At 55.6% G+C, this 24,796-nt stretch overlaps 1 protein-coding gene across 3 annotated transcripts in view; it reads right to left on the reverse strand.

Moving 5' to 3' along the window:
* Nucleotides 1-424: 424 nt before the first annotated feature.
* EPHB2 (EPH receptor B2) overlaps nucleotides 425-24,796 on the reverse strand; it is a 167,855-nt gene continuing 143,483 nt past the window's right edge. The window contains exons 6-16 of one of the 3 annotated variants that reach the window (XM_037032948.1): nucleotides 23,775-23,899; nucleotides 15,734-15,803; nucleotides 13,618-13,726; nucleotides 12,635-12,702; nucleotides 7,306-7,428; nucleotides 6,485-6,732; nucleotides 5,345-5,560; nucleotides 4,346-4,495; nucleotides 2,946-3,139; nucleotides 1,391-1,546; nucleotides 425-867 (exon numbers count right to left, since the gene is read on the reverse strand). In XM_037032948.1, coding sequence (XP_036888843.1) covers nucleotides 759-867; nucleotides 1,391-1,546; nucleotides 2,946-3,139; nucleotides 4,346-4,495; nucleotides 5,345-5,560; nucleotides 6,485-6,732; nucleotides 7,306-7,428; nucleotides 12,635-12,702; nucleotides 13,618-13,726; nucleotides 15,734-15,803; nucleotides 23,775-23,899 — 1,568 coding nt within the window. In that variant the 3' untranslated portion in view covers nucleotides 425-758. Of the gene's footprint in view, nucleotides 868-1,390; nucleotides 1,547-2,945; nucleotides 3,140-4,345; nucleotides 4,496-5,344; nucleotides 5,561-6,484; nucleotides 6,733-7,305; nucleotides 7,429-12,634; nucleotides 12,703-13,617; nucleotides 13,727-15,733; nucleotides 15,897-23,774; nucleotides 23,900-24,796 lie in introns of all 3 variants that reach the window. The other 2 variants (XM_037032946.1, XM_037032947.1) reach the window with 2 other exon arrangements.

Genomic DNA, 24,796 nt, shown 5'->3' on the forward strand with positions numbered 1-24,796 from the left:
GGGGGCGTGCTGTGGTGGACGTGGGGCTGCAGACCTGGGGGGTCGCTGGCCTTGGGAGGGCTGCCCTTTCTGGTGTCCCTGTGTTCTCCGTGACCCAGGAAGACAAGAGTCCCTTTTTAGTGCTGTGAGCCCACAGGAGAAACAAGTCTCTTTTGCTGGAGTTTCCAAAATAGTCTCCAAAGACAGAAAGATTCTTCTGTTTGCCCAGGAGCAGCGGAGTGGATGTTCCCAGGGTGGGTCCCGGTGGCTGCCGTCCGTCTGCCGGCACGCGGCTGTTGGGCGAGGCCTGCAGAAGCAGCCTGGGACAGGGGGGCAGGGGGCCCTGGTCTCTCCCCTTCACATTTGTTTTCCTGAAAGTGTTTCTTGGCTCCGGCCAGGTCGCCTTCCCAGAGGAAGTTGGAGAGGAACGGCTTCTGGTCTCCAACCGGACAAATCGCATGGATCTCCCAAGCCCTTTTGTTTGCCCCCAAGAATAACGATCGCTCTCCTTGTGAGAATCCTCTTTGAAAAATATTCCTTGTATTTCCCCGCCCCCTCCCAGGATCTATTTTCTTCTGCCCCCCTTCCCATTTTTTTCCAGCATCTGAGCTGCCCGTGTTCTTGGTGACGTCTGGTGGCTGGCGCACTGCTTGGTTCTTCCTGCTGCTGTGGCCTCCTGGCAGGTGGCTGACCCGTCAGTGGACAGAGAACCAGGAGGCCAGCACGTGGGGTGGAGGGGGCGGGGCCTGGAGGAAGAGGTGAGCCGGGGTTGCTGACCGTCAAACCTCCACAGACTGGATCTGGTTCATCTGTGCCCGCATCACCTGGATACTGTTCAGGATTTTTTTCTGGTGGCCAGCCAAGGTCACTCCAACCCGGAGAATGTCCCTTTGGGAGAGAAGCACGTGTGTTAGGGAAATGTGGGGGTGGGGGTGACTTTGGGCCAGGTGGAGAGTTGCCTGGGCTTCCCCCCGGGGTTTCCTGCTAAAGAGAAGAAGGGAAGGGGTGAGGGGCGTGGGGGAGCAGGTGGGCGCTGAGCTGAAGTAAGGGGCTATGTGAGGTGGAAGGAGCGCGTGGCTAGGAGTCTGGGCACCTAGACGCGCTCGTCTCCTCTGCTCCGGGGGAGGGGAAGGGAGCCGCACTTGGCACACATCCACTCCGTATCTGCTTTGGTCTTCCTACAAACCCCCAGGTTACAGAAGGAAAACCGGGGCCGAGGGAGGCTCTGTGAGAGCCCAAGGTCACACAGCCAGTAGGTGGGGGAAAGGCAGACCTGGGTGTTGATTAGAACAGGGCCCCAAAGTTGGCTGTTGCACCCTTTGGTCCCCACATGCCTGCTGGGACATGGCCTGTTTTCCCCGCTGCAGAGCCCCCTGCTGGGCAGGGTGGGTGGAGGTGGCGGGGCACTTACTCCATGATCATCTGCGACACGACATCGAAGGAGGTGAAGCCAGCATTGGCGAAGCTCTCCTTGTACTGCCCCATCTTGATGGCCTCCAGCCACTCATCCACTGTGTTAAAGCTGGTGTAGTCGGGGACTGTGCGGTCCAGCAGCGGCAGGGTGATTCTAGGGGTGGGGAGGGCAATAGAGACGGTCGGCCAGGGCACACGCTAGCCTGGGGGTGAGGAAGTGGACGGGCTGCAGGCGTGCCCTCACATGTGCATCTGTCAGCATAAGCACGGTGAGTGTGCATGTATGCATGTATTTCTGTGTGGGCAGGTGTGAGTTTGAACGGTGCACACGTGCACGCGTGTATGCGTGTGAGAAAGCTGGGGCAACCCGGAACGTCTGGGGAAGTCTTTGCAGGGACTGCTGGCAGGCTGGCCCTTGTGTGAGGCGGGACATGCTTCTCATTCCAGCAGGAGGCGTTCAGCTGGACCAACTGCTGATGAGTCCCTGTCCCCGCCCCCAGTGCCACTGTCCAACCTCGTCCACCCTGGTTGTGCTGTGGGAAGCTGACCTTGTGAACTGCATCTCCAAAGTCCAGACAAAACTGCTTCATTAATGAATGACTTCCTGGCTGGCTCTGAGTGAAACGACCCTCAGGAGGCTAAAAGCTCGCAGTATTTGTATCTGGGGAGTCAGGAGCTGCTGACTCAGGGTCAAGGTGAGGAACCACTCAGACACGAAGATCTGTTGGCCACAAGAACTCGGCAGGTGAAGGGCTTGGGCCCAGAAAGTCTCTGAACACAGCCAGCCCTGGACCCTGAGGACACTTGCCCCTCATAATCCCTGTGTGGCTGAGGGTCCCGGAAGGTGCAGGGTCACAAGCAGGGCCTGTGACAGCGCCCAAGCAAGGCAGTGGTGGCTACAGGCTGATGCTGCCCACTGTGGGGACCCACGTGTGCATGGGGCGTGCATGCTGCTGAGTGTGTACACGTTCGGCAGCCTATGGATGTATGTAGGTGTGAGTCTGAGAATGGGTGTGCATCCACGTGTGAGATTGTGTGTGTGTGTGTGTGAGGGAGAACACAAGCATGAGCATTTGTGCCTTTAGTCATGCATATGATTTGAACTATGTTCTTGTGCGTACATGTGGGCAGGACTGGGTTCTTGTGTGTGCAGGACCATGTTCTTGTGTGTGCGTGTGTGTAGGGCCATGTTCTTGTGGGGGGCTGTGCCAAGGAGGATGCAGACACGAGTCAGAGCGTACAGGTCTGAGTGTGCGGGTAGTTAGGAAGGAAGGTTAGTGATGAGGAAATCTGTTCACCAACCAAGCTAACCTTCCATCAGTGCTGTCCTATCTGACCATGCTTTACAAGTGCTTCTTCTACCACCCAGCATGCACTGCATCCCACACGCCTCTGCACCCCAAGGCAGCACAGATGCCCCACAAACTTTCCCCATCCCTGTTTAGGCAGAGCGTCTGCCCGAAGCAGGGGGAGCTGGGATGGGAGGGTATGTGGAGAGGGTAAGGGCCAGCCTGGGCAGGGGCACACAGAGAGGGGGCCGGGCCGGGCCATACCCGGAGGAGAGGGGCGCCATGGCTTTGAGGCTGTTGGGGTTGCGGATCATCTTGTCCAGCGTGTTGACGATCTGACCAAACTTGGGCCGGTGGTTGCGGTCCTTCTGCCAGCAGTCCAACATGAGCTGGTGCAGGGCGCTTGGGCAGTCCATGGGCGGTGGCAGCCGGTAGTCCTGCTCTATGGCATTGATTACCTGGGGACAACACAGGGGCTAGGTGGGGCTGGGTCGGGGGGTAAGGGCACCTGCCCTCTGGCCTGGCCTATCTGGCCCCCAGTGTATTTCAGGACACTTCTCTTTGGCTGCTCTCCACCTTTCCCAGGCAGCCCCAGGGATGGACCTCACCTGGGTTCCCACCAGGTACAGCCTCAGTACGACCTGGAAGCTGGGTGCTTGCCTCCTCCTGCCCTGATCTTGGGACAGGAGAACTCCAGAACCATGAAATAGCCTCTCAGGACCCACCCTCCCTCCCGTCTCCGAGCCCGCTTCTGGCTTTGATGGTCCTGCGGGCTCCTCCTTCTGGTCTTTGACCCCAGAGGGGCTGCACTCTTGATTCCAGTGCCATTTATGCTCCACGTGAGGCACCTTCAGTCCTCACAGCACAGTCCTGGACCCCCTTCCCACCACCCCCGCGTGGCTCTTCTGTCAGGGAAAGAGGCGCAGACACCTCTCTCCAGCCTGTCCTGCCGCTGGGGCCAGACTCATCTGCCAGCTTGATGGTGGCGGGGGGGTGGGGGGGTGTCACCCTCCCTGCTCAAGAAGCTTCTTCAAGTCCTCCTTGTTCTGCATTGTTGCAGAGTGGAAATCCTTGAGTTGACTTTCAAACACCCCATTATCGCATCTTACTGACCTTTCCGACCAGCTTTCCTCTCCACTGCTCCCCAGCACAGCCCCTCAAAATCGCACTCTGGCCTCTGCTCACACTACTCTTTCCATAGAATCTCTCACGTCCACAGGTCCTGCTGCTGTGTGAGTGCCCCCGCCCCGCGAACACTTCTGGCTGCTCTTGCCCACACTGCTCTTGCCCCTACAGCTACCTTCTCTAACTTAGCATCCGATTGTAACAGTTCCTGGTAACTATCTGGGTCTTGGAATAATCGTGTTGTCCCCAAATGAAACACCTGAGGGGCAGATACAGTTTCATTCAGGGCTGGCCACAAGGTGGATACATCCTAAAGATTTGCTGCTTTGTGGAGGGTGGACCTTTCCTACTCCTGGCCCCCTGGAACGTCCAGGGTCCTGTGCAGACATCTGAATCAGCCATTATTGGGCTGGGCACTGCCCTTGCCCAGAATCTGAGCCCTTGCTCCCACTCTCCAGGAGATCAGCAAAAGGCCAGGATATGTTGGATCTTCCCCTCCGCGACTGGCTGGTCAGAGAGGCTCTCTCTCGGAGACTTACGTCCTGGTTCGTCATGTCCCAGTAGGGCCGCTCCCCGTAGGACATCACCTCCCACATGACGATACCATAGCTCCACACATCACTGGCCGAGGTGAACTTCCGATACTGGATGGCTTCCGGGGCCGTCCAGCGGATGGGGATCTTCCCACCCTGTGCGACAGAATGAGGAGAGTTGATGGGCGGGAGGCTGGGCGGGCTGGCCTCTGCTCTCAGCATGCCCCACCTGTGCCCTGTGCTGCAGCCGTCCTGGGCAGCTTCGTACTGTGCCCCCAACTCACTGCACCGCATCAGACCGCCGGGGCCTGGCACGCGCTGCTCCTCGGCAGGAAGTGCCCTTTGCCACTCTGACACCCGGAAGCCTCCTCCTCATCCTTTAAGTCCCTTTGACAGTCTTTCCTTCAGTCCCAAAGAGTTGCGCACTCTGTCTAATCCTACAACCTGCTCCCGCGTCTCTCCATCAACAGGCACCTCTTACCCAGAACAGTCAGTGGGCAGATCATTCGCGCCTCGCCTGGCTCCGATTGTACCATCTCCGAGCTCTTTGAGGGCAGGGACTGTGTCCTAGTCCTTTCTGCTTAAAACCCTTCGACAACCCTAACCGCTTTCAGGAGAGACCTGTGAGCGTGGGCGTTCAGGATCTCCAAGATCTGGCCACCCATTCTTGCTCGCCACCTTCCCCCTCACGGTCTGTATTCCACTGTCACTTTGCCGTGACAACATGGCACCTGGCAAGCTTTTACTGGCCCTTCAGCTTTCAGCTCGGGCATCATCATCCCTTCTAGCAAGCTTTCCTCTGCCTCCCAAGGCTGGTGTCCCAGCCAATCCAGCCCTGTCACTCCGTGTTGCTCTGTACATGTGTCCCCACCGGCCTGTGAGCTTCAAGAGGGCAGGAACCATGTTTTTGTCCTGGTATCTCCGTGACCATGCACTGCAGGGAGAGACGGATGTGCACACCCTCTCTCCTGACACTGTCTCCGGTGTTTTCTGCCCCCATCTTACCAGGGCACTGGTGTAGGTGGGGTCTGAGGTATCATCCTCCAGGAAGCGCGAGAGGCCGAAGTCAGACACCTTGCAGACCAGGTTGCTGTTGACGAGGATGTTGCGGGCGGCCAAGTCGCGGTGGACGTAGTTCATGTCCGCCAGGTACTTCATGCCGGCCGCGATGCCCCGCAGCATGCCCACCAGCTGGATGACCGTGAACTGCCCGTCGTTTTGCTTCAGGGGGAGGGGAGAGAATACAGAGTAAATGGAAGGTTGTGAACTGGACTCTGGGTCACCTTCACAATCAGAAGCCAGGACCCTGTCACCCTGGCCTAGATCTGTGTGGGAAGGACTCAGGTGCTTGGGCACCTTGGGCCCAGGGGAGGCCGGTTTTGGTGGTGGAGAGAACAGACTGTGCAGCAGACACAGCTGGTTTGGACCTGGCACTACCCCTCGCTGGCTACGAAACCTCGGACAAGTGTCCTAACCTCTCTGAGTCTCAGTTTCCCCCTCTGTGTGTTGAATGGGGACATGGGACATCCACCTCTCAGTGCTGCCTGTGCTAAATGAGAGGGTGCATGGAAGGGGCCTGGCACCTACTAGGTGCTTGAAAAACATTTGCTAAATGGCCACTGGTCCAACGGCACGCTTCTGACTCCTCGTCAGTGCTCTTTGCCTGGTTGACTGTGACCTTCTCAGGGGCCTGAAAACATTTCTGCTGGCCTTGTGCTCTGAACTCCTGCCCTGTAGTGCTTTGGAGGAATCCAAAATCCGGTGAAAATTCTGGACTCGGGGGGTCAAGAGACCTGGCTTTCACCTTGACCCTCTCTGGATGACCCTGGTCAAACTCTACCTTTCTTTGAGCCTCAGTGTTTTCTGATGCATAATGAGAAGGCTATCTAAAAGCACAGGTGGCAACAGATTTGGGGTTGTGTGCCAACTCTGATCAACTGGTTGGGTTTCTTGGAGATTTGCTTTCGGTATGGTTGGAAAAACTTCAGGGTTGATTAGCAATGCCTGCTGGGGGTAGGGGAGTGGAAAGCGGCCACCTGCCAGCCATCCCTGATCTAGATGTTTTCCCAGACCATCCCAGGACGCTATGTCCACCACCCCTTTTCCTGCCCTGCTCATGGCCCCTGACCCTCTAGGCTTCCCTACCCGGAGGAAGGAGTCCAGGGAGCCATTCTCCATGAACTCGGTGATGATCATCACGGGCGTGCTCTTGGTGACGACGCCCTCCAGGTGAATGACGTTGGGGTGGTCGAACTGGCCCATGATGGAGGCCTCGCTCAGGAAGTCCCGGCGCTGCTTCTCGGTGTAGCCCGACTTGAGCGTCTTGATGGCTACAAAGATCTCTCTCTTGCCTGGCAGTTTCAGGTGGCCACTGCATACCTCACCAAACTCTCCTGGACAGACACACCGAGAGAGGCAAGGTGTCACTTGCCAGGTGGAAGTGTCACCTCCCTATTCCCTGTGACCTCCACCCCCCGTGGCCTCCTCAATGGCCAATTATACCTTCTTGGGCACAGAACCCCTTTATAGTAGAATACGGGGGCCCAAGAAAGCCCCAGCCATCTTTGAGAGTGGGAGTGAGGTCTCCCTGGCTGCCCCGTGGTGTGTGGATGGGCGTGGCGTGAGGATGGAGGGGAACCTGGAGGGGGGGGCCATGGGATGAATGGCGGGAAGGGCAAAGCACTGGGGACTGAGTCCAGAGCACTGACTCCAGACCTAGCTCTGATGTGAGGCACAAGCTCCTCCCCCATCCTGTGCCTCCCTTTCCCTATATGTTGATGGGGTACTTTTACTGGGTGACCTTGGAGGGCCTTTTCCACCCTGGGTACTCTCAGCTTTCTGGCCATGGAGTGTTCTCTGAGGCTTCTGCCCCGCACCCTGCCCTCTGTCCCAGCAGTGAATATTTCGGTGGTCACCCTGCCCATGGCTGAGGCCATAGTCCCGGGGCGGGGGCACCAGCCACCTACCTGCTCCAATCACCTGCTCAATTTTGACACAGGAGATGTCAATTTCCTTGGCAAACTCCCGCACTGCGTCATTGGGGTCCTCGTAGGTGAAAGGGTCGATGTAGATCTTCATGCCTGGGGTCACTGGGGGATAAGACCAGGCTTGGTCACATGCAGAGACTCAAGATGGGGACAAGTGGAAAGGCGAGAGCCAGTCCATGCACGGAGGGAAATACACTCCCAGGACCCCCGAAGAACTGGTCAACCCCCCGCAGGCCACTTGACCTCTCTGGGCCTGGGTGAGCACATGAGCACTGAGCCGAAGGGGGAGGGGGACGGACTGCTCAGCAGGGACAGCAAAGAGGTTCTAGCTTCTGTTCCACCCCTAATGGATGAGGAATGAATTCCTGGCGCTGCTACGAGACTATTAGGATTGATTAGCAATGTCTGTTATGGGAGTGGGCATAAAAGGAAAAGAAGGATGGATATGTTTGTTACTCTTGTGACAGAGAAATCGGGGCAGCCAAAGTAAAGGAAAAGGAAGTCAAGAAGGAAGAGAACGAATTATAACAAAAGCGGAGAAAGAGCAGACAACAGACCATGTTCTCGGGCTTCTGCGAAGGAGGCCTCCCTATATTTCAAGGCCTAATTCAAGCCTCCTCCCCCCTCAGGAGACTTCAGCTGCCGCCCCAGGCAGCCCCAGAGCTTGGAGGGCTGCCTCACCAGCATCTGAGGACCCATGGCTCCTGGGACCACCTCCCGGGTCCCCCACTAGCCAAGCCTTTCTGGATCTCAGATTCTCTGCTGACTGGCTTTAGGCAGGACATGGATATATTCATTCCTGATCTGGTGCGAATTTTTATTTTTTGACACAGAAGAAGGAAGGAGGTGACCTGGATATGAAAGACCTAATTCTGACCCCAGTGCAGAGCCCACAAAAGCTCTGAAAGAAGGGAAAGACGGTCCGTCCCTCATTGCCCCTCCCAGATAACGGCTGCCCAGACCACCTGGCCCTCTGCAAGCCCAGGCCTCCCTCTCGCTTCCCCAGCTTTTTGCCCGCACTCTCCCGCCACTCTGGGAGCTTTTGGCAACGGCTCTAGGAGTTGGGAGCCGGAGTCCCTGGGCATCCCTGGGCCGTAGCCAGGTTTGGCTGGTTGGCGAGTGGGGCCATCCACCCTGCTCAGCTGTGTGCCCTTGGACCTGTTAGCTGATGACTCTCAGCCTGTTTCAGTCATTCCAGGAATCTAGGAGGTGGAACCTCTAAAGAGGGGTTGACAAAGTGGCCCACAGTCTGTTTTGTAATCAGGTTTTATAAATAAAGTTTTATTGGAACACACCCACCCACATTCCTTTGCCTATGGCTGCTTTTATACTACAGTGACTGAATTGAGTAGTTAAAACAGAGACCATATGGCTCGAAAGCCTGAAGTATTTACTATCTGGCCCTTTATGGAAAATTTTCCCAACTGCTGCTCTTACACACGAGCTTCACTTTGGATTATTTGTCTGTCTAGCCCGTTAGTCAGGGTTCCTTCATTCGAGTCTGTGAACCACTGGGTAGTTCCAGGGTGGCGGCAGGGGGGTTGGGGGTGGGACAGGGCTAGAGTCCGGTAACCTCCTCACATGGAATGCACTTATTACGATTGCCCTTTTGAATTAGAAAAGTAAGGAATGTTCCTTTAACCTGAACATTCTGGAAATAAATATTGTGGAAAAGAAGAGTTTTCCAAAATCTATCCCTGAGTACGGATTTTTCTGGATTCTCCTATCTTGTAATTTTACATGCACACACATCCAAACTTTCGCTTCTCTGGCCACAGGGCCCCAAACTTTTAGCAGTCTCAGCGGAGCCTAAGACACTCCCCTTCCCAAGAGGTTGAGAACCACTATCCTAGACTGTGGTAGCCTGTGGGAGGGGGTGGGCACGTGAGCTTTTCTCCTGTCTCCCTCCCCCGGCGCAAAGAGCTGTGCACACGACACTCGGTGTCTGTGGCGCTGAGCAGACTCCAGATGACAGAGACAGGCGCACAGCAGCTGCCACCCACTGAGCCCCGTGTCTGTGCCGACACGGTGCCAGCCTCTGGACGTGCCTCATCTCCTCCTCCGCCCGTCCGCTCTGGGAGGAAGGGATCGTTATTCTCATTTCACACATGAGGAACCTGCAGCTCAGGGGCGAGTCATCTGCCCAAGGCCACACAGCTAGCAAATGGCACAGCCAGGATTTGAACCCAGTCTGTCAGACTTGAGCCAAGGGCTTGCACTCTGAATCAACAAGCTCGCTGCCTCCTGGACGAAATCCAGCCAGGTCTGGCCCGCGCGCCCTCCTTTCCTGAGTCAGCCTTCCTCAGAGCAGGGACACGGGCTCTCTGGAGATGCTCCCTTTCTTTTGCTCCAACTCGGTGACTGGCCTGTGGGTCTTAGGGACTGACTTTCAGCCTCCTTCCTAACAGAACTGGGGGAAGCCCTCGCTGCCCAGGGAAGCTCAGGCAGGTAAGGAGAAGCACAGGTAGGAGCTCAAAGCCCACCTGGGGGCTGCCCGCCCATCAGAAGCCGCCCCCAGCCTTGGCTAGGAATGATGACCAGGAGGGCTCTCTAGTGCTCAGGACAGAGGCAAGTGCCTTCACCTGGCGTTCCGCGCTCCCAGTGATGGACCCACTGACAGCTCTGGGTCCTCTACATGCCAGCAAAAAAGCAGCATTTACCCAGAGGTCGCAGACATGCCTCGTCATTTGTGTCCCCATGCTTTTGTTCAGGTGGTTCCCTCTACCTGGAATACCCACCTCTGCCTCTTTGTATCCAGATCAAATGCCACCTCCTCGGGGAAGCCTGCCTGGATCCCTCAAGTGGAGACCCATGCTTTCACCTCAGGCTCCCACACCCCTGTCTCCACACCCACTCCTACAGCCCTGATGTCTGTATGGGTTTTTGTTTTTAACCTCGTACTGGGGCTTCCAGACACGCATGCCCAGAGCCCACACCACCCTTTTCTGTTCCAGTGCTTTGAAAAAAAACACAGAGCCCTGCTCAGACCAGGGCATGAGTTTGAGCTTTAGAACATGCTGCTCTACGAACAAATCCTGGGGTCTATTTTTAAAACAAGCCCCTGCTGCCATCTTTTTGCTGGTTACGACTCAAGCTCGAAATAGTGATGCTCCCAAATGGCTCCAGGTGACAGCGTGTGCAAGCCCACCTAATTCTAGCGCAGTCGGGTGCAGACAGCACAGTGTGGCGGAGAGTGAGCCCCCTGCAGCTAGACTCCCCGGGTTTGCACGCGACTCCCTCCCAGAGCGGCTGTGGGCCCCCTCTGTGCCCATTACTCATACGCATGGTGGGACGTTACCAGGATGAAATGAGTCGATACATGAAAAGCATTAAAATAATTCTTGGCACACGGAACACAGTCCATATGTTTAGCCACATCTGCGATCATGATTTTAGTACCTGGGGAACGGGAGGGTGTGATGTAATTTATGACTTTTAAGGTACAGGTGATTTTTATTTCTGTGTAGTTAACTGTGCCTGCCTTTTTCACCTGCTCCTTCCATTGCTTTTACGCTTAGGAAGTCCTTTTCCATCCACAATCAGTTTCAGTAGTTACCTGAATTGTCTTCTGGAAATGTTAATGGTTTAATCATTTTCACATTTATGTCTACAGTGATTGTGAAACCCACGAATTTATCTTCGAACTGAGTTTTACCCGGAGGCTTAATACCTAGAATTCCTTGACTCTGCCCTTTCTTGTGCGCCCCACTTCCAACCCTGCGGCCAAGGTAGGGGCTCTACCTTCAGAAGAGGTCCGAATGCAACCCCCTCCCCCATCTCCACGCTGCCACTCCGGCCTAGCCACCTTCGGACACCCCAACGGCCACTCACGGGTCCCCCGCTTCTGCCCTTGCCTGGCACACCTCGGCCTCTCCCCAGCACTTTCCACATGGCAGCCAGGGAAGTCCTGTCAAACTAACTCAAGAGCGCGGCAGTCTTTTGCTCAGAACCTTCTAGAAGCTCCTCATTTCACTCTGAATAAAAAAAAAAACCCCAAGGCCCTGCTAGGAGTGACAAGAATCCGCCTGCTGTGGCCCCTCGTACTTCCCCCTCCTGCCCCCTCACTCTGCCCCAGGGACACCGGCCCCTTGGCCCCGGGTTGCCCTGCCCTGAGGCGTCGCTATACAGCTCGAGGCCCCGGCTCCTCACGCAGCCTTGACCCCGCCACTCCCAATCCGTTACCCTGTTCTACTTGGCCTTTTTCTCAATAGCACTTTCATCTTCTAATATATCACATGCTTTACTCATTACCTACATGTTTTTAAAAAATTCTCTGTCCCTTCCACTAGGACATAAGTCCCATGAGGGCAGGGCTGTCTGGTTTGCTGTGTGTCCCCAGCACCTCTAACAGCGCCTGGCAGACAGAGCAGGCCACAGCGAGTATGTGACAAATGAATGGATGTGTTGATGGCCCTTCTTACCCAGTGGCCATCTGAGGAACCCTAGGTCCCCGCTGAGTACAGTTTGAGAACCTACGAATTAGACCCATTGGAACTCCTGTTCCCCGAGTGAGGTGTTAAGACATGCCTGCTCCCCACCCCCACAACACCCCTGCAGATCGTTGGTTCTGCCAGGGTCAAATGGCGAGGAGCCTACACTCTGTGTTTCTTGCTGCTGGGCCCCTTGCGAGGGGACATCGCTCTGGGTGTGTGTGGCCCACGTGTTCCCAGCCCTGGCCTGAGGTAGGATAGGTTAGGGGTAGAGTTAATGGGGAGAATGTGAGGCCCTGGGCAGGGGTGAGCAGTCACCAGGAGTGTCACCAGGGAGGAATGACAGGGGGCCTCCCGCCTCCCTTCTCTCGTCTCCCAGGCCAGGGCCCAGAGTCCTCATCTTCTCATTCGGGTCACGTGCCTGTTCTTCAAACATGTGTCTGGCGACTACTCTGGGTGGGAAGCACACTGGGGCTGCAAGCCATGGTGAGTGTCAGACACGACTCCAGCTCCCCAGTGCTCCCATTATAATGTTGGAGAGACCAAGGGATGGCCATGACCATGCAGCCAGGTCAGGGGCACTGTGCAAACATAGACACTGGCCCCCCGCGTAGGTGGGGGTCAGGGAAGCCTTCTCTGAGGGGTTTGCAAGTGATGTGGCCTGAGGGAGAGTAAGAGACACTCAGGTGAAAAGAAGCTGGGAGAGTGCTCAGGTAGAGGAACAGTGTGTGCAGAGGCCTAGAGGTGACAGTGAGCTTGGCAGGTTCAGGGACCAGCCTGACGTCCGGTCTGACTGCAGCGAGAAAGAAGGCTGGAGACGCTGCCAGGGAACCGGCAGGGAAGGGCCGAGGGTGCCAGCCCTGCTGGGGCATACGTACTGTGGCCGCTGGTGTAGTGCTGCAGCTTGTCCGTGTACTCCGAGTCAGCACGCTCAAAGCCCCGTCTTCTGGAACAAGAGCAAAGGGCTGGAGCCACCTGGAGGCGCCCGGGGAGCTGGGAGCCACGGTAGGTGATAGGGAGAGGGTGGGTACCTCCTCAAACCACGTCCCAGTCAGAGGCCTCCCTGCCTGTCCCTCGCTTAGCAGCCTCCCCTGTCCTGGCCTCACCCCTCCATTTCTGCCTCTCCCACCTCAAGTCCAGGTTCACCATTTCCCCCGTCCCTTCTTCAGCCAAGCCCCTTTTAAAGAGCAAACTCATCTCCTCTGGCTGTGGCCCCTGGCCCCAGAAACCCTGGGGCTTTGGCGCATCTGACTTCGTGACTCAGTCTGTTCTACAGGGGGGCTCTTTGAGGAAGAAGAGATGATCTCTTTGCATGTGCCCAGCAGAGGTCGGGGACCCAGGCCCACCTCCTGCCTCTGCACGTGCTGTGCCAGCCACTTGGGGTGCCTTCCCCCACCTCCTCCTGTCTGCATCCTCTGCATCTTTCCAGCCACCTCAGCGAGGGGGCCTTACCATAATCCCCCACCTGACACTCCGCTTATGGCCTCATTCATGAAGGGGCCTCAACCAGCGCCAAATGGGGGGGACCTGCATTCCCTCTCCACCGTCCCCTTAGCTCATAGCACCCTGCAGTCTCAGAGCACCCCAGTGCTCTGAGATGTTCCTCATGCTGAAGTATTAGTGCCTCCATGTGCCACCTCCTTGAAGAGTGGACTTGTCAAGGGCAACGCCTAACCCAAAGGGACGGGCTGCTCCTGGTGACCATTTAGGCGGTGGGAGGCCACCGAGGGTGCCCAGGCCGACCGAAGCCTCTCCCCTGCCCCTGAATGGATGGAAGTGCCTCCCCCATTCACAGATGCTGTTTAGGAGTGGCTGAAGGGACGCGCAGCCAGGCCCAGAGGGGCGGGGGATACCCGCCCACCTGTTACACACGATGGCGATGACGACCACGGCAATGAGGAAGACCAGGGCCGCCGCCGAGGAGCCGATGATGAGTGGCAGCTTCTCCTGGATGCTTGTCTGGTACTCGGCTGGGGAGAAAGCACAGCACGGTGTTCTCGCCTGGCTCCGGGGGTCCTAATGTCCCATCGCCTTGTGGGGGCGGGATCCCAGGCACAGACTATTCCTGCTCCTCAGAGCACCTGTCACATGCTCAGGTGGGGAACTGGCTGTCATGTGCTCACAAGTGACCTTGAACAAGTCTGTGGACTGCTCCGGCCCTCAATTTCTCATCTATAAAGTGAGCATAATACCCACATCTCAATGCTGGTGTGGAAATGGACAACAAACATATGGAGAGGCGGCTATAAGCACAGACTCTGAGGCCAGACTCCCTGGGTTTGAGTCCCGACAGTGCCACTCACTATCTGTGTGATCGCTGGTGAAGTGACTTACAGTTCTCCTGTGGCTCAGTTTGCTCATCTGTAAACTGGGGAGAGTCATGCTTTCCATTTCACAGGATTGTTGTGTAAGGTACTTAGGACAACACATGGCGGAAGTAAGCAGTCAGCACTAAATCACCACTGAGTGTTTTAAGGGTTGGTCACTGTGCTGAAGTACATGACATACCTTGTTTGATTCTCAGAACAGCCCAGTGACACACGGCCTGTTACCCCACTTGACAGATGAGGAAACTGAGACTTAGTGAGGTCATGACTTGCTTGAGGTCACACAGAAAGGGGCCAAAGCCAGCAGCTGGACCCAGGCCTGTTTGACCCAAGGCTGTGGGGCTTAAATGAGCTAATGCGTGAAATGCACTCAGCCTTGGCCTGGCTCTTGGAAACCACTCAGCACATTCTTAGTGCCTCCAATGGCATCGTTGTACTTCATTTTATTATTATTATTCTCATCTGTGTTTGTGACCAGACAGGGGGTTGGTGAAATCCACACTTGTTTAGTTAATAAAGAAAGGATGCTGGGACAGACCTCCAGTGCCCACATCATGAACACTCACCCAGCATGCAATACGGCTCAGCGAGGTGGAAAACGCTGGCCGTGAGAGGGGATTTTACAGAGGAAGTGATGCTGGAGGAGCTGGTGGTGTCGTCAGGGAGGATTGTGCTGATAAAGCACCAACCAGGCCAAAGCCAAGGCCCACACCCAGGGGCTGAAGCTGACGCCAAGAAGGGATGCTGGAGCGTGGCTGGTTGGTGGGAGGGCCCCCAGACTCACAGAAATGACAACTATCACCCTACCTACTCTTTGGTGAGCGCTATCTATGAGTGAGACCCGGGGCCAACCCTGTGCTAGGTCCTGTGCAGTTAGCCCCACCCCGATACTAGTTTGATGAGGAGGATGATAATGAGATCGTTGGTATCATCCCCGTTTATAGACGACGAGACAACTGAGGCTCAGGGAGGTGAAGTAAGTTGCTCAGTTGGGGCTGAATCTCTGCTGTAATTTCCACCTGTCAGGCATCAGAGCCCACACTCCTCCACGGCGTTGCCCCTCAAAGATTGCTAGAGCAGGAAGGGTACTTAGAGACCAGGTGGTCCCAGTTAGGGAGGCACACAACGCGTGGGCTGCAACCTCCCCTTCTCCTGCCCCGGGTAGACTCGACTAACCCACCCCAGCACTTCTTCCTGCTGACTCAGCTGTGGCTTCAGAATTATTCTCCATCCAACTGCAAGTCACTGAAGTGGTGTCTGGATAAAATAGTTTTGGACTCTCAGATTAAGTAGGATGCTTTCATTTTATAGATGAGAAAAATCTGGACCAGGGAATGGATGTGCTTTGCTCAGGTGACTGCAAGTTCAGGCCGAGCTCCCAGGAGTTGTGAGAAAGGAAGTGGCCTGGCTGATGTGACGGTCGTGGTGTATCCATCCCAGGCCCCGGGACCAGTGCCTCTGTACATGGCGGCTCAGTCTGTCCAGCACGCAAAGGGTCCCAACCAGGGGAGGCAGGAGGGTTGACAGTAAGTAGCAGGGGCGCATTTTCTAATTCGCACAAAGGCACGTTGTAGGATTGGCGGCCCTAGAGTTTGTTCTTGGTGGAAGCAGCGCCCTGCTCCTGCCCGCTGGACGCTGGACACCTCTTACCTTCTGTCATGGTCTGGAAGTACATCTTGCCGCTGTAGCGCCCGTAGCCCGCCACGGTGCGTGCCCGCACCTGGAAGACATAGATGGCGCCGGCTTTGAGGCCCTGCACAGTGACCGTGTTGGTGGGGCTTTTTATGGCTGTGGCGTTGTACTCACTGAGCTCCTGCCGAGGAACAGAGAAGACAGTTAGCGAGACTGTTGCCCGCAGTGGGTCCAGAGCCCACTGACCGCTCCTGACACTGGGAGTGGGTCTGGCCACCCTGATCCTTCGCCCCCTCCCAGTGACAGAATCACACAACCGCAGCTTTTGCATGCGATTTCGCCACACTGCCCACAAAAGAAGGCAGAGTGTATTTCTCCTCAAGGATGCTGAGTTTGTCCACACGACGTGCTTTGACCACTGGAATATTCTAGAAGAGATGAGGCAAGCAGGGGGCTTTACATGTGCTTGTTGTTTTGCCTTGGCCTCTCGTTATTCTGCCATCTGCCATGGGGGTGGTGCTTACCCTGGGTGACAGCTGGTTCCAGAATGAGAAACATGGAAAAGGCCTTGACCTAACTCCAGGGATGAAACAGGGCCACCTCAGCTGATCCGCAGACACAAACCAATGAGCAGAAAAGACAGCCACTTGTTGTAGGTCATTGGATTGGGGGGGTTGCATCACCTCCACCACAGCAAACACAGGTATGCGGAGTGGTCACGATGTGCAGACCCCGGGGTCTAGACTGTGAGCTCTTGCTGGCAGCAGGGAAGAGGCCCACATGGTCCCAGAGCCCCTCCCCCTGCCCCACGCTTTAACGGATTGAGTGGAAGGACCCCCTCCAGCCTCAGCACACTTGAGTCCAGCGAGAAAGCAAAAATTATGCTCAAGGTCAGCTGAGCTGCTTTAGGACTCGAAACCATGCAGGGGCCACCTCTCAGGTTCTTGTGTTTGGGCACCCAGGACCAACTGTTCCCCCCTTTCGGAGAGGCAGAACGCCAGTTCTGACTTCCTGAGCACCATCGGGGTGATCTGAGGAGCCTGGGACAGCACAAAGAGCCAGCTGCTGCAGCTGGGGCGGAGATGTGGTTGAATTGGATGCAAATGAGTACCAGCCTCGTGGATGCCCATCCAGGCATCTGTCAGCTGCCCAGCTCACCTGCCCCAAATACCCTCTTTGCACTAGGCCCTGGGCTGGGCCCTGGGGACCCACAGAAGTTAAGCACAGGCCCTGGCCTCGGAGAGTCCAGTTCAGAAAAGCAAACAGTGTGGAGATCTTAACCCTTCGAGGATCCAGAACCCCTCTGAGATGCTAATGAAACGCTGTGAACCTTTAAGTGGAAACACACACACCTGATTGTACATGCCACTCATGTACATGTCAGGGATGCACAGAGCCCTTGAACACTCTCCCAAAACAATGAAATTCAAGGTGAGCAATGTGATTACGGACAGTAGTTGTAACTAATGTGCTATTCTAGTGCAGAGGCTAAGGAACTGGAGCCAGACTTCGTGGGTTCAGAGCCTTACTCTACGGCTTATGACCTTTGTGACCTTGGGTTAAGCTCTTTAATTTCTCTATGCCTCCTTTTCTTCATCTGTGAAATGGGGATAATACTAGCTACCTTAAGAGGTGTTTAGAGGATGAAATGAACTAGTGTGTATAAAACGCTTACAGGGTAGGGTAAGCACAATGAGGTGAGGAGCGTGTGACCTGGCAGGCCTGGGTGTGGGATAGCAGGTGAAGTCAAGGAATGTTCCCTGGAGAGTGGGGGCAAATGGAGCAGAATTTTAGGTGACAAATAGAAGGCACTCAGGCAAAGAAGGGGGTGGGCATTCTTAGCCAAGGAGCAGCAGGTGCAAAGGTCAGGAGGTGAGAAAGAGCTTGGGATGTGGGGAGCACAGGGGGACTGACCTGTGAGTGCTCCCTCCCCCCATATCAGGGGGCAGTGGCAGACTGGGAGCTTCTTTCCCTTCACTGCCGGATCACCTCCCCCCTCCTCCAGGAAGCCTCCTTGACCCCCAGGCTGGATGTGCCCCCTCCTCTGAGCCCTGGAGCATTCGCCAGTGGGTACCAGAGGAGGGGGGCATTCTGCTACGCCCTCTTGCCCTGGGCCCAGGCCTGTCTCACTTCCTTGACTGTCAGCTCCTGAGGGAAAGGGCTTCATTTCGTCCCCCTGCCCGGAGCACGGGGTCTCACGTGCAGAGGCCTTCCTCAGCCCCCACAGGATGAAGGCTGTCTTCTTCCACCTCGCATTCCAGACCCCTCCTGACGCACCCTTTGTGCGTCTCTGCTGCCACATCCCCCGTGCCCTCCAGCTCTAGCCACGAGCAGCTCTTATGACCCCTTTCCCTGGAGGGCTGCCGGAGTTAGCAAATAAGAGGATAGGATGTTCGGTTAAACTTGAGTTACAAAAGAATAATCTTTAGTACAAGTATGCCCCATGCAATCTTTGACATATCTTGATACTAAAATTTATTTAAAAATATTCAGCCCTGGCTGCTGTGGCTCAGTGGATTGAGCGCCAGCTGCCAACCAAAAGGTCATTGGTTCAATTCCCAGTCGGGGCACAGGCCTGGGTTGAGGGCCAGGCCCCCAGTTGGGAGCACATGAGAGGCAACCACACATTGCTGTTTCTCTCTCTCTCTTTCTCCCTCCCTTGCCCTCTCTCTAAAAATAAATAAAATCTTCCAAAAAAATTCAAACATAATCCTGACGTCTTGTATTTTATTTCACAGCCCTACCTTCCCTGGACGCTCTGAGCCTTTGCAAGTGCTGCTGCCCCATCTGAAATACCCTTCCCTCCTCTGCTTAACAGCCCCCTACTCTTTGTTCCGGACCTGGCACAAAGCCTGCTGCTGCTGGGGAGGCTCTGCAGCTACTCCAAGCCAGAGGTTGCGGGTTCATCCTCTCCTCTCCTGCCTACTGTTCTGATGCACATGCATCTCCTCTAAGGACTGTGGGTTCCCTGAGGGCAGGGACTTTATCTCATTCATCTCTGGGACCCCTAGGCCCTGCACACAGTAGGTCATTGCTCATATGCTGACAGAACACGTGGTTAGACTATTCATAACCTATGAACCCAGGATGCACTACCAGGCTTGGACACTAGGTGCCGCCATCTAACATGGGATCTACTCTGGCTTGTGAAAGTGATGGCTTCTGCAGACTGGGTGGGTGCCCACTTGGGCTGCAAGTTTTAAGTTCCTTGTTATACGAGGGAAATGGGAAATAGCTGCCAGTGGCATAGGTGGCTCGGGAGAACGAAGGACCGATCTGAGTGGATCCCTTCTCTAAGGTGGGGCACAGGACCCGGCAGGGGATTGGCAGTCATTTCAAAGGCCAGTTCTTCCACTTGCTCGCATTGTTACTTTGGGGGAGACCCTTCATTTCCTTGAGCCCTGTTTTCTATTCCAGAAAACGAAACCATAAATTCCAAACCACCCAGGGTTGCTGTGAAAATAAAATTTGATCAGTTAGTCCCTGGCATGAAGGAGCAGATCAAGAGCTCCAAGAGTTTCCTTCCCTCCCCACTCCCCACTCCCACCAGAAATACCCTTACGTGACTAAGGATGAAGCCTAACCAAGGGGTTAGAGGAAGAAATGTAGTACGAAACTCACTAATCCGCAGTTTGAGTCCACACCCAGAGACTAAAAGGCCAACAAGACAGTGGGTGCAATTGCTTGAGATCTATGAGCCTCAGTTTTCACATCTCTAAAATGGGACAACACCACTATACACCACACACAGTGGTTGTAGAGATTCAATAGGAAATAACGGGGGAAGCCTTTAGCATAGTCTCTAGCACACAGAAGGACCTAATGAGTGTTGGCTGTCCCCATGGGTGTCGGTTGTCATCACCGACGTTCCTCCCGTGGATGAATGAATGCACAAGTGAACGAATGAGCAAACAAAGCTCCCCATGCAGGTACTGCTTTACATACACTGGGCAACACCCAGAGTGCAGCCTGGACTTCCATTCACCCCCTCCTGCCCCGGCCTTCACTCCCTCTGCCTGGAATGTCCTTTCCCTTCACTCCTGCCAAGCAGAAATTTCTGTTGAATATACACATAAATGGATGTGACCTACAAGGGCCTGCCTGCCATAGGTGGCCTCGCAAATGACTCTTCCTCTTGAGCTCTTGGGGAGCCAAAGGGAACATGAACCTGTGCTTTGGGGCAGCGGCCAAAGGAGGCCACCTCCTCCGGGATGCCGGAACCGGTGGAAGAGGCCAGCCCTGGTCTAGCTGACACCTTTTGTCAGCTGCCTTTAGAAGACTTCCAGCAAAGTGGTTGTCAGCTCCGGGCTCCAGGCAGGCTGGGAAATCCCAGTGAGGCTGGGGAGAGGCCAAATGGAGAGCCTGCTCCAAAAGAGTCCTGTCTACAGAAGGAAAGGAAAGCAGGGAAGGAGGTAGGAGTGGGGCCCACGTGGGACTGCATGGCCAGCATCTAACCTCCCTGCTTGGGAAGACCCAGAGCGTTCATTAAAGAAATCAACTGTGGGCACCAGGAGGGTTCTGAAGTACTAGGTAAGAGCGGGCTGCGGACCTGCCAGAAATAAATCTCACTGCTTGCAGCCTGGCCGTCCCTCCCTGAAGGTGGGGCTGAGCCTGGAAGGTAGAGGTGGTGGCTGGGATGTCAGAGCCTCCCTCACCTGAGGGGCCAGGGACAGGAACTGCTCCGGGTTCTCCTCCCGCCCCTTTGTTGCCATCTCCTCCAACACTTTGACCAACTGCTTTTTCTTTCTCTCCTTAAATCCTGCCCTTCTCTTGTCCTTCCACGCTGCTCTTCCTCTGCACACTCTCCTGTCTGTTCCTGGCTCCACCTGCCCACTCCTGGGAAGCACCACACCTACCCCTGCAAGTCAGGATCCCCTATCTGCTCCAGGAAAAGCCTCCCCCATCCACCGGGAGTTGACCTTCACCCTTCCCTGATCCTCTGAGTTTCAAAATAACTGTCTGAATCCGTCAGTTTCTCACCATCTGTGCTGCCAACTCTCCAACTCCAGGCCACAATCATTTCTCACTCGGTGTCTCATGAAAGGCCTGTACATGGTCTACCTGTGTTCCCAGGACCCCTTACAGTCTATTCTCCACAAAGCAAGCCACAGGAATCTTTAAAGTAATCTGAGTCAGAATGCATGACCCAAAACCTTTGATGGCTTCGTATGGTACTTCACATTGAATCCAGCTCCAAAGGCCTAGAGGCCCACCACAGTCGGCCCGGCCTCCCTCTCCAAATCCCAGCCCCACTGATCTCCCCCTTGTTCATGTTGCTCCTGCCACACTTGCCTTCTCTGTTCCCCGAGTGCAGCCAGCACATTCCTGCCCCGGGGCCTTTGCACATGCTGTTCTCGCCACTTGGAATCACACCGTTCTCATTCATTGTCTGTCTGGTGAACTCCCAGCATCTTCCAAGGCTCAGCTCAAATGCCATCTGAATGGAGACTTCCTCTCACCTATGCCAGGATTATGGGCTCCTCCTTAGTGCCCCCATGGAACCTTTGCTGGCCTTTCTGTGGCTTGTATCACATCTTATCTAATGGTTACTTGTATCTGAACCTGACTTTTTTCCCCTGGACTGTAAAGAGAAGGCCTCCAGGTATGTCTGGTTGCTTCTGGCATTCCTGGCACCCAGTCCAAAGTCGGTGACAGGGAATATTCACCCAGCGAGTCTCTTTCTCCACCCAGGCCCTGAGAGGAGGGGCTGATAGAAGAAAGGCCACAGCTCTCAGAGCCATACCTCAGGCTTGTCACTTATGCCGAAACTCCCTCATCAGAGCCTGGTCCTGTCCGCCTCTTAAAGGTTATCCAGAAGTGTCCCTGGGAGAACACCGGGAGGCAGGAGGGCCAAATGAAGAGTGAGAGCCCGGGTCCAAACCCCTGCGCTGCCACTGAGCAGGTGGGTGCTCTGGACACGTCACACAGCTGCTCTGTGCCTCAATTCCCCTTCCTGCCCAACTCGGTGAGTAGCAACGCTAAGAGAATGAATGAGGTAATGGGACTGATGTGCTCACACAGAGCGAGCACTCACGCAACGTGAGCATGCGATCACTGTGGCTGCCGCAAGGCCTGCTGCTGCTCCACCTGTGGCGTGGGCCTGGGGATGCCCGGGCCACCGTGGAAAGTAGGGCAGAGCTGCCTCCTGGTTCACACCTCCATCAGCCTCCCCACTCCCGCCCGTCTCGGTAGGAAATGGGTCGTGGGCAGGACCTGTGCCGGGATTCCTCATTTCCGATCCTGTCTTTGGGGACAAACACTTTGGGTTTCATTTAATCATACGGCTTCTTAATTAGTTTTTTTCTCTCTTTCAATTCAGAGTTGCTAAGCTCTCCCTGCCAGAGGAAGTGGACATGATTGCCCCTGCAGGGCCTGGGGCTTCCTGGGCCGGGCAGCAGCCGGTTCTGCTACCTTTGAGGCCCAGCTCCTTCAAGGCCCTCCAGGGCCCTGAAAGGGGTGGAGCTGCATCCCTCCCATCATCCCCTGGGGACACAGCAGAGAAAGGGCAAAGTCTCCACCCGTGAAGAACACGCCGTGGAAAGGATCCATCACTTACTCATTCAACCAACATCTACCAAGGGTCTCCTCGGTGCCAGGCCCAGAGCACTGGGGAGAATGTGGTGAAAGGGACAGATGTGGTCCCTGGCCTCTAGGAATGCACTGCCAAGAGGAGGGGAGGAGCAAGGAAACCACAATAAACCAGGTGCGTGAGGCTAGAGAGGTATATGATGAACCCCTGAGACTCACCAGGGTTTGGGTGGCCCAGCAGCTAGTAGAGGGGAAGGGCCTGGCTGGGCCTCAGGAGGCAGAACTCCAGCAGGACTGGCTGGAACTACCTTCACCTCGTTTCCTCTTAGCCCATAGAAAGAACCTTTCTATCCGTTTCCAGTTCCTGGTGGGTGTGGCCTCAACTAAAGTACTTCCTGTAGTCATTTACACCAGAGTCTGAAAGGAAGCCCAGCGACACCTTTTCCAGGGGCTCTTGCAGCCTCTGTGGCTGTTTGGTGCCTCAGGGAACAGGCAAGAAAAGCCACGAGTCAGAAGAGGGTTTCCTGGGCCCCCGACGTCCCACCGCTCTGTCCTGGCCCCTGTACTGCGCAGGTCTTACATTCGGGTGTGCTCAGCTCACTGGGCCGCCCCTTGTGCAGCCCTTGCCCACTGTCACGCAGACAGGGCAGAAGAGGAAGAGAGGGAAAGCACACTCCGCTTTGCTGAGGCCCAGGCACCCTGCTGGGCACTATAGCTGCTTTTTCTCTTTGCCCCCCACACCCCCCATATAAGAGTGGTGGTCTCATTTGCCCTTGCCACAGGAAGAAACTGAGGCTCAGAAAGGAAAGATGCCTGCCCAAGGTCACACAGCTGGCTATGGATGGAGCTGGGATTTGAACCTACAGCTTCTCACTTCCAGTCCATTGCTCCTTACTATACTAGTGGCTTCCAACCTTGGCTCCCTGGCCCTTAGAGCTTCTCGAAGGGAGTCACAAAGGTCTGATTTAAAAGCTCAAAGAGAAGCCACTCTATCTCCATACAAAGGGCACTCAGGCAAATGAAAACAAGTGTTTTAGCTGGAACCAGGGCACCACAGGAGGAAGCTTCACTCTCCGTGCAGAAATCCTCCCGAGCAGCGCCAAATCTCTGCTTTGTGATGGGTGAATGACCCATTTCATGGGTGAAATGCAACCATGGGTGGGTGCATTACTGCTTAGTAGATGCAACTTTTTGGAAGTGCACTTCTTTCAGAACTTGAGTACAGCTGAAGTCAAGATGCAGGGGTCTTGGTGGGGAAAGGGCTGTGAACGCTGCATTTCACTGAGATGGCCCACCTGATCCCCCAGTCTGGAAAAGCAGGACTCAGAGAGGTCAAAGCACCCACCTCATGTCTCACAGCCAGGGAGGAATGAAATCAGAATTGGGGGGGGCCTACCTCTGAGGCCAGTGATCTTTCTGCTTCATGGGTGTGTCTCTCTTGCAGGACAGTAGGACCCCAGGCTCCACCCCCCTCACCTGGGAGGTGCCCTCAGGGAGGTGGGGGTGGTAAGGGTGCCGGGAGCTTAGGTACCTTCTCATAGTACTGCAGCTCATAGTCCAGGATGACGCCGTTGGGCTGGTCGGGCTGGGACCAGGACAGGGTGATGCTGTCCACAGTGCGGCTCACCTGATGCATGATGGACACAGCCGATGGAGCTGAAAGAGAGGTCAAAGGTCAGGGTTTGGGGTGGGCACAGTGGGGTGCCCAGAGAGAGCTGTGGGACCAGATAGAGGAAACGTCTAGTCGGGGCCACACACCCTGAGGAGCTGACAGGGTGCAGATGGACCTGTGCAGGGCCCCAGGAGTCCCCACTGTGGGACTCGGCCAAGGTGATCCAGGCCCAAGAAGGGACACTGCTCCTCCCTTCACCTCTTTCCCTTTGATTTCTTTTCCCAACGAGGAAGAAAAGAGGTAGATGGCGTCCCCACAGATGGCTGCACTTTTCAAACTGAGGGGCACAAGCAGCTTTGTGAAAACTCGTGCCACCCCTCAGAGGTTCTAACTCCGCAGGTCTGGGGTGGGGCCTGACAGTCTGCAGTTCTAACAAGCTCCGGGGGCTGCTCATGCTGCTGGCCTGTGGACCCCACTGGAACAGCAGATTCAGAGCTAGAGGAGGGAAGTGACTTGTCCAAGGTCACCTAGCAGTTGGAGATGGGGCGGGGACTGGAGTCCAGACCAGCTAATCTAGTATATTTTCTACCCACTGCACTGCTTCTCACAGCCTGGCTTCTGCCCAGGACAGCCCCTCTTGCTGCTCAGTCTAACCTGTTCTGGGGCCCTCAGGCTCAGGGAGTCTTGAAACAGAGTCTTGAAACAGAGATACACATAGTTCCAAGAGGCTCAGGGCCGAAGCTGCCGAGGCGGACTCCCAAGGGCTCTGAGGACACCCTGTTCCAGGTTCCATCCAGTTGCCGCAAGGCTAACCTCACCCGGCTCCTGATGACTCACCTCGCCCACCACCCACCCGGCCTGGCCCGGCTCGGCTCCGGCTCAGCTGTTTGTGGGGGCAGGCCCCCCACGGCCATGGGGGTCTGGGCCTGGAGGGTTTAGCT

The sequence above is a fragment of the Sturnira hondurensis genome, unplaced genomic scaffold, assembly GCF_014824575.4.
Source record: "Sturnira hondurensis isolate 20B ecotype Veracruz unplaced genomic scaffold, ASM1482457v3 Scaffold0021555, whole genome shotgun sequence".
NCBI classification, from domain to species: domain Eukaryota; kingdom Metazoa; phylum Chordata; class Mammalia; order Chiroptera; family Phyllostomidae; genus Sturnira; species Sturnira hondurensis.